We start from the raw sequence: 15,809 nt of genomic DNA, 5'->3' as shown, positions 1-15,809 counted from the left end.
AAGACAACAAAAGACAAAGCACTAGCTGTCAACAAGATGCTGAAAGTAAAGCATTATATAACTAGTACAATGACACATTGGATTCAAGTCTTCTATGGTCATAATTGCTATGATAAGGGTGATCAGGAGAGCAGCCACGGGCATGAGACGGGAGCCCCCACGCCAAGCAGCCATCCAGCCATCCAGCCAGAGGGGCCCGACGCCAGGGGCACTGCCATGAGCATAGTGAGAACCCACTTCCCCACCTATGACTATAACTACAAGGTCCCCAACTGGCATTCATTGGCCGCAATTGCCTTTCACCGTCTCCTTTTTAGTCATAAAAAAAAAAGTGAAAATAACTTTATTTTTCAACTCTAGCATCAATATCAGCTTTACAGATGCCACCACAGTTCTGCTGGCAGTGGTGGTGAGGACATAGAATGTGACGCATGCTGTTTTTCCCTGTGGTAGCTCGCACAGTGTTTAGACTAAGGCACTAATGGCATAAACAAACACCTCCGTGAGGAACAAAAACGTCCCCCAGCGCACTACGAGTTCAGCGCACAATTCCCCGGAGGTCATTTGTTGCTATCTATTGCATCAGCGTACACTTTTTGTCTTTTTTTTTTTTGGGGGGAGCTAGGTGCTACGTACATTTCTTATTTTTAGCGCATCGCATTGTGTCACGTCCTCAAAATAGTCAATCTGTTTCCCTGAAGTTGGGATGTTGTGTTAAACATATATAAAAACAGAATACAATGATTTGCAAATCATGTTCAACCTATATTTAATTGAATACACTACAAAGACAAGATATTTATTGTTCAAACTGATCAACTTTATTGTTTTTAGCAAATAATCATTAACTTTTTAATTTTATGGCTGCAACACGTTCCAAACAAGCTGGGACAGGGTCATGTTTACCACTGTGTTACATCACCTTTTCTTGTAACAACATTCAATAAACGTTTGGGAATTGAGGACATTAATTGTTGAAGCTTTGTAGGTGGAATTCTTTCCCATTCTCGCTTGATGTACAGATTCAGCTGTTCAACAATCCGGGGTCTCCGTTGTCGTATTTTACGCTTCATAATGCGCCATACATTTTCAATGGGAGACAGGTCTGGACTGTAGGCAGGCCAGTCTCGTATCCGCACTTTTTTACTACGAAGCCACGCTGTTGTAACACGTGCAGAATGTGGTTTGGCATTGTCTTGCTGAAATAAGCAGGAGCGTCCATGAAAAAGACGTGGCTTGGATGGCATCATATGTTTCTTCAAAACCTGTATGTACCTTTCATCAGTACTGGTGCCGTCACAGATGTGTAAGTTACCCATGCCATTGGCACTAACACAGCCCCATACCATCACAGATGCTGACTTTTGAACTTTGCGTCCATAACAGTCCGGATGGTTCTTTTCCCCTTTGGCCCGGAGGAGACGAGATCCACAATTTCCAAAAACAATTTGAAATGTAGACTCGTCGGACTACAAAAAACCTTTCCACTTTGCATCAGTCCATTTAAGATGAGCTCGAGCCCAGAGAAGCCGGCAGCATTTCTGGGTGTTGTTGATAAATGGCTTTTGCTTTGCATAGTAGAGGTTTAAGTTGCACTTACGGATGTAGCGCGGAACTGTATTTACTGACATTGGTTTTCTGAAGTGTTCCTGAAGCCATGTGGTGATATCCTTTACACATTGATGTCAGTGCCGCCTGATGGATCAAAGGTCACGGGCATTCAATGTTGGTTTTCGGCCTTGCCGCTTACATGCAGTGATTTCTCCAGATTCTCTGAACCTTTTGATGATATTATGGACCGTAGATGATGAAATCCCTGAATTCCTTGCAATTGTACGTTGAGGAACATTGTCCTTAAACTGTTCGACTATTTTTTCACGCACTTGTTCACAAAGAGGTGAACCTCGCCCCATCTTTGCTTGTGAATGACTGAGCAGTTCAGGGAAGCTCCTTTTCTACCCAATCATGGCACCCACCTGTTCCCAATTAGTCTGTTCACCTGTGGGATGTTCCAAACAGGTTTTGATGAGACTTCCTCAACTTTCTCAGTCTTTTTTGCCACCTGTCCCAGCTTTTTTGGAACGTGTTGCAGCCAGAAAATTCCAAGTTAATGATTATTTGCTAAAAAACAATCAAGTTTATCAGTTTGAACATTAAATATCTTGTATTTGTAGTGTATTCAATTAAACATAGGTTGAACTGATTTGCAAATCATTGTATTCTGTTTTTTTAACGTAATTTTCTGTTTAACACAATGTGCCACTTTCATTGGAATTGGGGTTGTAAATCAGTGAATATATTTCCTGTTATCTTTTCATTAGACTTTTTTGTTTTGTATTTTCTTTGTAATGGCTGTCACTGGCAATGGGTCAAATCCAAACGGAATACATGGCAGACCTCAATCTAATTAATGACGCAGCAGTTTCATGGTGACATCCTGTTTCAGTACCAGTTGAGAAGTTTGAGAGTTTCTTAAAATATACACGTAAAATTGAACCCACCAAAGTGGAAAGTGGGAGTGGCAATGTTACCCGCCCCTGCAGAAATCCATCCGCATTTGGCTAGTTGGCAGGCGTTAATGTCAAGCCCTGGTGTGCATTAATAAATAAATATTTATATAATTTGTATGTCACATTTTTACAAATAATTTTACCTTTTTTGATGACCTGGCTCATTTGACTGTTTTGAAAATCAAATGTAGTCCTCGAACATAAAAAATGTGTCCGCCCCTGATATACATTGATTGTGCTTTAAAAAACATTTCCACATAGGAACGTGTTATTAACTGTAACAATATTAAATGTGTTACTACTAGGTGGTCCATTCATGCAAAAATGTAGAAATTGAAGTCCATGTCTTGGATTGGCCTGCATGCATGGTGACAAGAAGAGGAAGAGGAGGAGGAGGAGGAGGAGGAGGAGGGCGGGTTGAGTCAGCCAGCTGTGTGAGGGCACCGCTCTCCTTCTACATCAGGTTGTAATCTCGATTGACACAGACACAAACTTCCTCCTGTGGATCGGACGTCTCCTGTGCGTTCATTGATGTGCAAGGGCCTTCAACAAGTGTGAGGATAGAGAGGTGAGATTGCTGCATATTTCATTTCTGTGTCCAAATAACTTGTTGTGTTGCTGTGCAAGAAGCCGAGTCTTTATTAATAAAAAAAGATGCTCAGCAACTCCAGGCTATTCTTAAACCGACGTCAGCAGTTCAACAGGGTAAATTGTGCGCGGAAATCTTTTTTTAAATCTTATTTGGAAGTATGGCGTCCACTGTTTGCGGTGGAAATTGCATCGTGCCCAGATGGATACACAGATAGATATATTCAGTTCTGTTGCTATGCTGACTCTATCAAAAATATCAAGGCAATTCAATTATCTCCTGTTAAAATTAGACAAATATTTCCTGCACATTACTGCACTTGGCGAAGGCCCCATTGTTGAACTGCTTGACCCCCCCCCCCCCCCACCCCCACCATGTGTAATGGTGAACAAATCCAGCAAATGTTTCTATCTTTACGACTGCTTTTATCGTGTTCACTCAAAGAGAGGTATTCATCAACAACACATTTATTATTGAGCTTGCCGCGTACAGCGATGTAGAAATGCATCGCGACTGCAAACTCCAACCACAATAACAAACGCCTTCTTTATTATTTATGTAAAGTTCAATGTAGACGTACCTAATAAAGTGTCTAAGCATAAGCGCCTTTAATTGTCCTCACTTAGAATTTGATCATCGGACAATTTGACAGCATTTACTCCTGAAATTGAAGGAATTTTCAAAGTCGGAAACTTTACCCAGAGACTAATAATAATTATATATATATATATATATATATATATATCCTGCGATTGGGTGGCGGCCGGTTCAGGGTGTACCCCGCTTCCCGCCCGAAGATAGCTGGGATAGGCTCCAGCAGCCCGCGACCCTAGTGAGGATAAGCGGTAGAGAAAATGGATGGATTATATACATTTTTATATTTGTTATATTTTGTATTGTAATATTATTATCGCCCGCGACCCAAGTGAGGAGAAGCGGCTCAGAAAATGGATGGATGGATATTATTATCAAGTTATAAATAATAATACATAAAAAGAGAAATACTTCTATGGAAGGCCTATCAAGGGACCCAAGGATGCTAAATAATGTATAGTAATATATGGAAATGAGCAGGAATAAACTTGATTTATAAAAATAGTAATAATTGATCTTTGTCTTTACCAGTAACTGAAAGATTGACTGGCGTCGGGTGGAAACCTTGCATCTCCAAAACCCCTGAAAAATCCAAAACAAACAAAAGCCATTAACGTTGCATCATCAAACAGCAATCCATTTGTAACACTTTATATTAGTTAATAATTTGTATAAATAACACATCCACATGGGGACTGACCAATAGTATGGATTTGTGAAAAACATTACATTTACCAAATTTGGACAGGTTTGGGCCAAACACCCGTGATATACAGCATAGTATCTATGTGTATATACTCAGTGGATGTAAAAAGTCTACCCACATGAGATACCCTCATCTTTTTTGCAAAGACGGGTGGGCAAATATTGGCACATAAAAGACGTGGCACACTGATCGACTCCCACTTAAAAAGACTTGAGTGCTGTAATATAAGCCACAGTATTAGTTTGAGGGTGTGTACAGTTATGCAACCAGGTTATTTTACATTTCTTACTTTTCCCCTTAACAGATTTTTTTTTTTTTTAATTGAGTTGTACATGTTGTAGGTGACATTAATGGTGGAAAAGGTTTTGGAATGATTTACTGCATCTTGGTTTCATTTTTTTATACCACAGTTGAACAGGAGTGTGGAGACTTTATATCCACTATAAAGATTTACTAACAGAAAATCTTGTAAAAGCACAAATCTTTTGGCATGTGCCATATAGCTCATCACATTCTGTTGTTTATATGTACACACAATTAAATGAATCAGCTATTAAGCAGATTTAGAAATCAAATCATTAAAATCAAATACTAAAATAAGCATGTTCAAAAACATGATAAGTGAGTCATAAATTCTGGCACACTCTATTTACAGTATATATAGTACAGGAACATATAAATACTGTATATAGATGTGTACATTAAAACAGTTTGTCGAATAAGAGTTTGATATGCTAAAAAGAAATCAATTATGACAACAAAAAGAAAAAAGAAAAAAACATAAGTGCAGTAAAATAAAATAGTGTTTCAAATAGTATTTGTGTACATGTCTGCTTACAGCAGCTCAAAACAATATGGTCATTTTTACTGTATGTCAAATCATATAAATTCATATCTATTACTGTTCATTTATTCCCATGTCCTACCCGTCCAACTAAGTTTTTCTAAATCATTTATTCTGCTTCATTGAATTTGCCAGAAATATTCCGCCCGTACCCAACTCTACTGATAACCTCCTCTATAAAACAAAAATAATCTCCCACTCAGAAGCCCTTGTTGCCTCCCCCATTCACGTATACAACTTACGGCCGAAGCGATAACATGCCTTGAGGCGCAAGGGGGAACCCACAAATTGGGACATGGATTGTGTTCTACTTCATGGTTTACAAGGAACTCTGCGGGTAACGTTTGAATTAAATTAGTTATAACAAACAAAGTAAAACTGATCAACCTTTGAAGACGCCTGGCAGTCACATAACGAAGGGAGAACAGGACACAATTTGTTGGCAAGCTTCTCTGGTCATTTCCACACGAGTCATTAGCCATGATGCTACAGTATTTACAGTACGTTAGCATCTGTCTGATCATTTTATTTGTGTGCACATGTGATAAATAATTCATTGTATTGCTCAAATTATGCCAGTTCTACGGTGTTCATCGCATTGTTTCTCTTTTGGTGTTACTGGGACCCGTCTGTGGTGTTATCACAACAACAACAAAAAGCCAAAGATAAAACACTTGTGGAATTAGGACTAGTTATTCTCAAATTCTCACTTGTAACTCTAGTGGTACCCAAAAGAGTCATCGCCTCAGTACAGTTTGGTTGTATTGAACTTTTAAGTTCAATACATTTGCATCTAAACTTTAAGAATGCTTTGTTTTAATTATGTATTATAGGTAGATTTGTTTTTTTCTTGAACTTTTGAGCAATAAGTTTTCATTGCATTATTTAAGTGCAGTATATTATATTCCTATATTTATGCACTGTTCATGTGCGAGCTGCATAACTTTGCCATGGCTTACAACATTATTACCTGTGTCGTTTTTTTTTGTTTTTTTTATGAAAACTCAGGCCTGCTATGCAAGTACATGGTGGGAAAAGTTCGAGAACCACCGTTTTCGATGTTACAGTCAAGTCTGACTCTTAACTGATTTTCCAGAATAACTCTATATTGTTCAACTTTTTAATATATGGATTATATGAATACATAGATTTTTAAATTTGATGCAATCACGTTAGTTAAATTACTCCCAAATGACTTCCTCCCTGACCAACGATAAGACTTGATATGAATATGATTATCTTGGCCCTTTATAAGGTAATGTGGTGGGCATTTCCTCCCCAAATGCCCAAGATGCCTGTGTACGCGGCACACTTCAGGGGTCGTGGGAAACGCTACCGCCATATCCGCTAAGGCATCATCAGTATGGGGGACATGCCTCTAAATATAGAAATACATGTGCATTATTGAGGGGGGAAAAACCAGTGGAAACTCCTCTGGACTAGACGGACAGTTCAGGAGTTCAGAAGAGTGGTACTCGTCGGAGAAATCCGCAATGCAGGGAATCTGCAATCGTTGAGTAGGCATATAGTGACGGAACACTCTATATGGATTTCTGATGGGAAAACAATGTGAATTCAGTGAAAGCGTCTCAAGTCCCCTTGGAAAGAGCATGGTATATTTTTACCCCCATGAGGCGATGCAGTCTAAAGTTAGCGTGGCCCCTGAAGTCCACACAGTCTGACACCCACGCCGTCTGGCTTACCGGGCCGGCAGCAGTGCCCCACCGCAGTACTCGTCCCCGAGAGATTCGTTTAAAAATATTGAACAGATGACTTTTTTTTTTTTTTTTTTTTTTTTTTTTTTTTAAAAAGGTCGTCTGGCCAATAGCGAGAAGCTAACAGTTGAAGGAAAACTGTGTGTTTGGGAAGGCAAGTTGTGAACCTGTACGAGCCACCCACTCTTCTCTCATGCGTGGGCTTAAGAAGCCCTGATGCGAACTGAAGAGGGGCAGCATGCGTGATGACATGGACGGATTGTGGCGTGCACATTGACGTCCATTAGTCCAAGTCACAGCCATTTTTTTTTTTTTTTCGTTGGCTAGAAAACCTCAGCAGAGACGTAGGACTTGCCACCATGCAGACATCTGCAGACTTGTACTTCTGATGTCTTTTGTTTAAGGCTGGGCGACAACAAGACATCAGACATAGTTGACAACAAACAGAATAGACAACAAAAAAATAACCAGTGATTCCTTCGCAAGTAAAATTTTTATTCTCTTGACAGCAGAATCTTTTTGTTTTTTCCAACGGTCAAATGTTTGCTGGGTCACTTGTCGCTGGGCAGAGTTATGTGTGTGTGTTATTTATATATATATATATATATATATATATATATACACACTCAGTATCAGCACATATTTAAAATCAAAGGGTTGGACTCGGACGCAAAAAAAAGTGATCGGGACATCCCTAATAAACGTCTTAGAAAAAGATTGGGACAAATAAAACCTAACTTTTTAAACTGAAGAAAAAGACATCATTTGGGCCAATGCTTGTCGTCGCAAGTGCTATTACAATTACTAAAAATGAAATTTCGACCCCCCCCCCCCAAAATCTGTGCCAACTATTTGAATCGACATGTAACATAACCTTTTATTTTTTAAACCCATTTTGCTTTTGGTATTCTGCTCCTCTCACATGCTAATATGTTTTCATATAGGTGAACCACAGGAGCGATGGGAAGAAAGAAAATACAAATTTCTCGCATTCTGGACCAGAGAAACCGACAGGTGAGCCGATCACAAATGATTTATTTATACGTGGACTCCAGCAGTGGTTCCCAACCACTTTAGTGTGATGTGAGAGTCACCAGGCAAACCGCACAAAATCGGCCCGGAAATTATTTATTCACGACAAATATTGTCGTCTATCTATGCCATTGATGTATAGTGAGAGGCAGAACAATTAAATGCTCTTCCACTTGATGGCAGAAGGTACACTTCACTTGTGTATTAACTTTTTGGGCATTTTTGTCTGGTAGTGTGCTGTGAGATTTAAAAAATATATATATTTGCATCGCAGGTGACCTTCACCAAGCGCAAGTTCGGCCTGATGAAAAAGGCGTACGAGCTGAGCGTGCTGTGCGACTGCGAGATCGCCCTCATCATCTTCAACAGCACCGATCGCCTCTTCCAGTACGCCAGCACAGACATGGACAAAGTGCTGCTCAAGTACACAGAGTACAGCGAGCCACACGAGAGCCGCACCAACACCGACATACTGGAGGTATGGGAATTTCACCAACTTTAGATCAATTTGGTTGATTATATTTTTTTTCTCCCCCTCTGTTCTTATTTTGTATTTGGTGTCAGACTCTGAGGAGGAAAGGCCTCGATCTGGATGCCTCGGAGCTCGAAGGCGAGGAGAGCATGCAGGTGACCGGCCACAAATATCAATATGGCGACGGCGGGGACCTGTCTGCGGGTCGCCAGCGCCTTTATGTCAGTACACACACACACACACACACACACACACACACACAGTCGGTGGTGGGAAGTAACGAAATACAAATACTTTTTCAGGTATCTGTACATCTGTTTTTTTTTTCCTTTTCACTTTTACTGCCTACATTTGAGAACAGATATATGTACTTTTTACTCCTTACTTTATCAAAAAAAGATGTTGTTTTAATCGTATAAACACCGGAGCCTTCTCGGGACAAGCGTTCTGAAAGTTAATAAACGAGGAAAACTACATTGAGTGCAGAAAAGATTTTTTTAAACAAACATCAAACTGTCATCAATACACAAACTTTGTTTTGGCGGAGGTATTAATGTTCTTTGACACTGTTTAGCTTCATAAGTAACCCAAATATTCAATACAATTACCATGATCATACCTCCCTATTCTTGTTCCTCTCTTCACAAATTCACTGAATTTGTTTTGTGCATCCTCAGCTCATTGCTGAAAAACTCATCTGTTTGTGTTTTTTGTGCTCTTGCTATGACACTCCATGCCAAAGCCCTGGCTAATAGGAATGTAATAGTTGGTGTCAAGGAAGTATGTTGATATGCAGAGGTGGGTAGTAACGCGCTACATTTACTCTGTTACATTTACTCAAGTAAAATTTTGGATAAATTGTACTTGTCAGAGTAGTTTGAATGCAGCATACATTTTACTTTCACTTGAGTATTTATGTTAAGAAGAATCAATACTTTTACTCCTTTACTATGATCAACATGCCACCCGCTACTTTTATTTATCCATGATTGCGTACGCGATCCATATTTAGACTTCATTTTCGACTTCCGCATAGGGCGCCATTTAGCCAATTCAATGTGATCACTAGATCATTTGACTCCAATTTACCAATCGGACAGCACAAGGCAGTCACATGATCGCACACAAAGCCTTCACGGGCCAATCAAAATGACTCATTTTAGGGGAAAAAAAACAGCCAGTGTTTACAGACTCCGAAAAGCAACAGCTTTATGATGCATTGTAGTTTTGCGTCTGCCCAAATGTGGATATTTCAGCCCACTTCTTACTTGAGAAAACACCTTGCAGTAAGTTGCAGAGGTTCTGTTGTAGTTTTGGCAGTGCGTCTGGCAACATTAGCCCTATTTTATGGTTATAAGTCAATGTAAAACATGTTTTGGGTACGTTCTGTTCTCTCGCTCACTCTCTCTCTCTCTCTCTCTCTCTCCCTCTCTCATGCGCATGCACGCACGCACGCACACACACACATACATACACACACTATCATAAGTCTGTTCAGCAAACAGCTTCTTCATTCAGTCATTTAAGTGACTAGAGCAAATAATGTTTCTGTAGGGCCCAATGCATGTGTTGTTGGTTTATGGGTCAGGTAAGCGCTACCGATCAATGCAAACTCGAACTAGCAGACATTCCAACAGCTTCTTCCCTCTTGCAATCAACTTCTTAAACAGCTAACCTACAATTCCGTTGCAACATGCTGCCAATTTTTTTTGTCTGAGTTTGTTGTCACATTTCTGTGGGGCCAATTATATACTACTCGTGCACTCGCTGTAGTAGTCTCGCCACGCGGCACTATTTGCATATCTGTTTGTGACACTATTTTTGTGGCCTAAAGGTTATGTACTTTTTTTTCCTGGCTTAAAAACACCCAGTACAGTACTAAAGTGTTGTGTATAAAGGTGATAGAGCTTGAAAATGTTTGAAAAGTGTTCAAGTTTATCCGGATTTACCTCGCTGGCGCATTGGAGGGATGATTTTGAGTTCCAACTGGAAACTATTTTCCGTCAGTTAAATCCGTAGTCTGTTAAATCAGAATCCGTTAAATCAAGCTTTCACTTTACACGTGGACTTCTGGTGCATTTCTGGAAAATAAAATCAACTATAAGCCATTTATATTTTAGGGTAATGTTGTAAAATGTGATTTAAATTATATTGAGGTGTTTTAGGATCATAGTTTGTGCTATATTCACTGTTTAAACTATGACTATTTGGAAGGGCTCAGTCCCTTCCCCTCCAAAATAGAGGCAGGTTACTGTTTCTAACAAAGTGACCAGTGAGTGTGTACGATCATGTCTCTCTCCAGGCTCCGCCCCTGCGCTCCCCGGAAGCCCAGTTCCTGGTGTCAGAGAGCAGCTTCCCCGTCTCATCCGGACCCGGCGTGGTCCCCCACAGACCCCCGGCCTTTAAATGTGCCAGCCCGGCTCCACCAGCAGCTCACGCCTCCTTCCTGCCTCCACACTCAGGTATAGAAGAAACATTCACATGCATCCATTCTAATCAAGATTTGTATGAAGTCTGCTGTGAGGTTGGCAATACAGTATATCCACACACAAGTTGTTCCAATATTCTTGAACTAGTGTGCACGCAGCTGTCTGTCCCCTCACAGGAAGTGTGCGGTGCCTGTGTGTGTTGGGGTGTATTTTACGAAACTTGACTTTTTCACCGCTGTAGCCATCTTTGGTTTCTGTCTCCAGTTGTTGTCACACCTGCCAGTCTTTGTGATGTCATCAAAAGTAACTCCACTGTGACTGTACGGATTCCTGATTATCATCTATTTTTAACCCCTTCACTTACAGCAGGGGTGTCCAAACCTTTTCCTTCCAGGGCCCCGTACAGAAGAAATGAAGGATACAAGGGCCACTTTGAAAATCTTCGACTTTACATTATTGAACACGTTAAAATCAATCAAGCAAGCAAATTATATTTTGTTTGTATTATACTTATTGTAAAAACCTGATACATAACATTTCTGTTAAACTTGATAAGGCCGATAGTATAGGATTTATCAAGATTTTTGGGATGGCCCGCGCCCCTCTATCCTACTAAAATAGATTCGGCCCTGCACTGAACAACAGCTGAATCCCATCTCCCGTACTTGAGCATCATTAATGTGACGTGCTCACAAATCGGACCTTGAATTGGAGCAAAGTGCAGGAAATGTAAATGTGAATGTAATTTTTAGGATATGCTGTGGGCCGCAGAAAATTGGACCGCAGGTCGCAAATAGGCATCAACACATGTAGACAGAAAATATAACAATACTCACAAGCATGTATTCTTTATTCTCTGCAAAAAACGACTAATATTACAGCAGCCTACTGAATCACAATTGTTGTGATTTCCTCAGAAAAAAAAATGTTTTTATAAAGTATTTTCTCTAATTTGCTTTTTAGGAAAAGGCTGGAACGAATTGTGTGTAAGTGTTTTGAGTTATGGGCGTGGTCATGGAACTAATTAAACTCATAAGTCAAGGTACCACTGTATAACACATCTTACAGTCTTTCGGCACTTTCTTGTGTCAAAACTATCCATCCTAAAAATTAACTAATTCAAATTTTTTTTATACAATATTGTGTTACTTTCCACACAGTCAGGAAAAGGTGCAAGAGAAAGAAGAAGTGTGAAGGTATCACAGTTGCTCACATCATCTTTTTCACTTCCCTCCGCAGGTATCGGCTACTCCGTCTTCTCCCACGTGAGCCGAGGGCTCGACCCCAAGACCCCGCCTCCAGCATCCCCTCTGACCCTACCGGGAGACGCGGCCAACCAGGGCTCAGGCGCCGGCCCGAACCCCGCCATGAGCAGGGGGGTCTTGTACCAGACGGGCCTGCATGGCGCCATGGGCAAGGCTGGGCTGCTGGGCCACACTCTGGCTGGTTACAGCCTCGCCTCCCCTGGAGCTTCTGGTACCTGACGCTTTGTTTACCACTCTTATTATTTCACTATGTTTAACTTAGATATTGTTTTGCATTTGTCTTTGTCAAGAGTACAGCCAACCAGGTTTCCATCACTCTGTGAGCCTGCAGCGAGGCGCAGTGAATTCCTGGTACTCAATGCAGCCTGCACGCCAACTCCACGGGCCTCACATAAATCAGGGGTAAGGATCTAATATAATGCATTACAGTTGAGGTACATTCACTACGCAGTCACACACTCTAATAAATGCAAGCGCCGCCTTTACAAAGATAATAATGGGCAGCTTGAGACGGTATTAACTTAACATGTTTATTATTGGGGTTGGTGTAAACATGCACTGCATTATACTGAGAGCTTCGGCTAATATTATTTTGCCAGGATGACAGGCAAAATGTTGGATGCATCTTTTATTTTTAATATTGTTGATACAGGAAACAATTTAAATATTCAAAAATACCCAAGAAATATGTAATTAAATGTTGCAACAATAGTCTAAAAAAAAATTACCACTAATATAATATTTTACATATCATCACACACACAGATATATATATCACGCAGGTATAACCATGAGAAACTGCAGAAATGTCAGACATTCTGGATGTGTTAGCTTGAGTGTAATGAAAATGTGTATAAATGTCTCTGTAGGAGTACAAGGGTAAAATGATAGAGAAGCATGTTTTTTTGTTTTGTCTTTTCTTTTGGCATACATCACGGTACTAAAGCCATTTTATTAATGTGATCTGAGTCCAGATTTATAGACAAGGGGTATGACTAGATAGTTTTAAAAATGTATTTTTTTGCTTCTTCCTACTCCCTTTGAACATTTAAACTGTACTGAAGGAAGACATTGATGTTCTTTTCCTTTTTAAACGTTTGTATTATGAATGGCTGCTGTGTGTGTGTGTATATATATATTATTATTAAATGTATTCAGTAGATGTAATTATAAATATGTATTATGTAAACACTCAGTTATTATATTACGTTAGGTGTGCGTTTATTACATTATATAAACATGTATTGTATACACAATCACAATAATAAACTCATTCAGTTTTTTTTAATTTTTTATTTCAGGCTAAATTTCTTTTGCGTGTTGCAAGAATAACCTAGTAACCCCTGTGCTGTTATTCCCAGGATGTCCACCGGGGTGTGCCCTTTCCCCTCTACCTTGACGCATCCTCCCTGCCTCGGCGTGCACGTCAAATCAGAACGCAGCTCTCCTGAGCAGCACATGGCCTCTCCCACCTCCTCCCCCGTACTCGGCCTCGGCCTCGGGCGGGACCAGTCGCCCGCCAGCAGGCCCGGCTCGACCCGCCACAGCCCCCCGGGACCCGGGTCCGAGACTTACTTGCACGACCGAGAGGATGGAGGGATGCCCGAGCAGTCGAACGCGTGTGAGGGATGGCAGAGATAGCTACGCACTCAGTGGACGCTTCGTTAGCTACACGCGCACAATCTCATGACATTCAAAGCAAGAACCGGGTCGAAAACTAAAGCAACTGTAACTCGAAGCGCATGGTGGGAGATGACCGCAATGTGTCCGACAGAGAACACGGAGAATTCTGGTCAATGACATTCTTAAAAAAAATTTAATTATTATTTACGAAAATACACATGAAAATTAAATAAATGCAAATAATGTCATGAACGGAACAGAGGATAGGACCCAAAAATGCACGACTCCAAAACAAAATGGACAGTTTCAAAAAGAGAGGTTGACTATACGGGCAGAGGTCGATACACAGGCAGGCAATACAAAAAAAAGGGGCAACAGTATCCAAAATCGTGAAGCAAAAAGGCGAGGTCGAGAATCGGAACAGGGTCTAGTCTTACTGTGAGTCTGTGACGTGGAAACAATGGACGACGAACTGACGACTAGAAAGTATGAGACGCGAGGTTAAATGCAAGGGGTAATCAGGGTGAACGAGGCACAGGTGGTGAAGATGCTCTCAGGAGCAGGTGTGTACGAGACGGGGGCGGGGGGGAGGACAAAAACCGGAACACCCATGACAAATACTTTAGTGAATACAATTTAAAGGGGAATTTAAAAAACAAATGACAGTTAAGATGAGGCATGGAAAGTTGATCATTATATTATTAATAATTAATAAATGCAATTATGATTTTTGTGAATAATCATTAAATTGAAAAATAATAATTACAAATAAAGATATAAAACAAATTGGAATCAAAAGTTAAGTGAACAATTTCAAATATGAAACATAGGCATTATAAATAAATACAATTGAAATAAGAAATAGTAGAAATCCTAAAATAAAAATGACAAATTTAAAAATTATTAAATTACAAGTGACCTAAATTAATCAATAAATACAATTAAAGGGGATTATTCAAAAAAAGTAAATTAAATAAATTACAAGTACCGTAACATTTTAAAATAAATACCTAAAAAATATCATAAATGAATTGCTATACAGGAAAGTCTTTTAAAAGTACATTTAATATAAAAAGTACAAATAAAGAAATGAATAATTATAAATCCAGTTGAATGAGACATTACGAAAATACAAGAGAAGAAATGAAAAATATATACAATAAGTACAATTGAAAGGATGTTTAAATGATTGTAGTAATTAAAAAATAATAATTAGCAATAAAAACAAGAGGACTAAATTAATACATATAATTGAAAAGGAAATCAATGAAAGAATGGAAAACCATTTCAAATTGCAAAGTGATTTTAGTATGAAAGTGTCCATTTCATTTCAAAAAACACCTTGGTTTTGTCATACAAGTGTCCAGAAAAGGCCCCTAAGACCGCTTCTTCTGTTTGACCCAGTTTTGTATCCGCTTTGTCCATATTTGGCTAAGACTCCCCCTTTTCTCTGATTGGTTGCCTCGGTGTAGAAGGCCCACTTGAGAGAGCATGTGTTTGTTATGTTGACAGCGCTGTCTCGGGAGCGGAAAGGGAAGGCAGAGATCTTCGCTAGCGAAAAGTCGAGTACTTCAAATGCCTCTCGGCAGAAAAACGTCTGGAACTCAGGAATACGTAGACGATTTTAATTCACATTTCACGTTGACTGAGGCACCACAGAGCCAATATTACATCCCAAATACTAGAAAAAGTTGGTTTGGCAAAATAAATTAATACCTCATTGAAATTATCCTTATTCTCTTCGTAAAAGGACACATTTCCTTCGACACAAGTCTTGTATTGGATGCCATTGGATTGCCCGTGTGTATCTAATGAATTGTCCCGTCTCCTCAGTCAGAGCTGGTCTCTGCTGGGTGATGGACACTTTTCTTTTGTTTGTTTTCCCCACACATCACTTGATTGTTCCCATTAAAAACACAGATTTTTTTTTCTTCTGCTTTGACGACTTGCTTTGTTTGGCACTAGAGTGACTTCAAATGTTAACGGAAATTCCATTAATAAAAACCTCTAACTAAAAATCTATCCTTTTA

The 15,809-nt window shown here is 39.8% G+C and overlaps 1 protein-coding gene across 2 annotated transcripts; it reads left to right on the top strand.

The window, feature by feature from the left end:
• Positions 1 to 2,928: 2,928 nt before the first annotated feature.
• mef2b (myocyte enhancer factor 2b) lies at positions 2,929 to 15,710 on the top strand. Of its 2 annotated transcripts, none has more exons than XM_061780751.1 (8): positions 2,929 to 3,078; positions 7,903 to 7,972; positions 8,265 to 8,468; positions 8,555 to 8,617; positions 10,765 to 10,924; positions 12,131 to 12,367; positions 12,447 to 12,558; positions 13,518 to 15,710. In XM_061780751.1, exons 2-8 carry the CDS (start codon positions 7,919 to 7,921, stop codon positions 13,795 to 13,797), a joined length of 1,110 nt encoding a protein of 369 aa, XP_061636735.1. In that variant the 5' UTR covers positions 2,929 to 3,078; positions 7,903 to 7,918; the 3' UTR covers positions 13,798 to 15,710. The 2 variants fall into 2 exon arrangements, with proteins under 2 accessions (XP_061636735.1, XP_061636733.1); XM_061780749.1 differs by having other exon boundaries at positions 8,555 to 8,683.
• The last annotated feature ends 99 nt before the right edge of the window (positions 15,711 to 15,809 follow it).

Source organism: Phyllopteryx taeniolatus, chromosome 7 (genome assembly GCF_024500385.1).
Source record: "Phyllopteryx taeniolatus isolate TA_2022b chromosome 7, UOR_Ptae_1.2, whole genome shotgun sequence".
NCBI lineage: Eukaryota > Metazoa > Chordata > Actinopteri > Syngnathiformes > Syngnathidae > Phyllopteryx > Phyllopteryx taeniolatus.
Note: the sequence above shows the minus strand (reverse complement) of the source record. Positions and strands in the feature narration are given on the sequence as shown.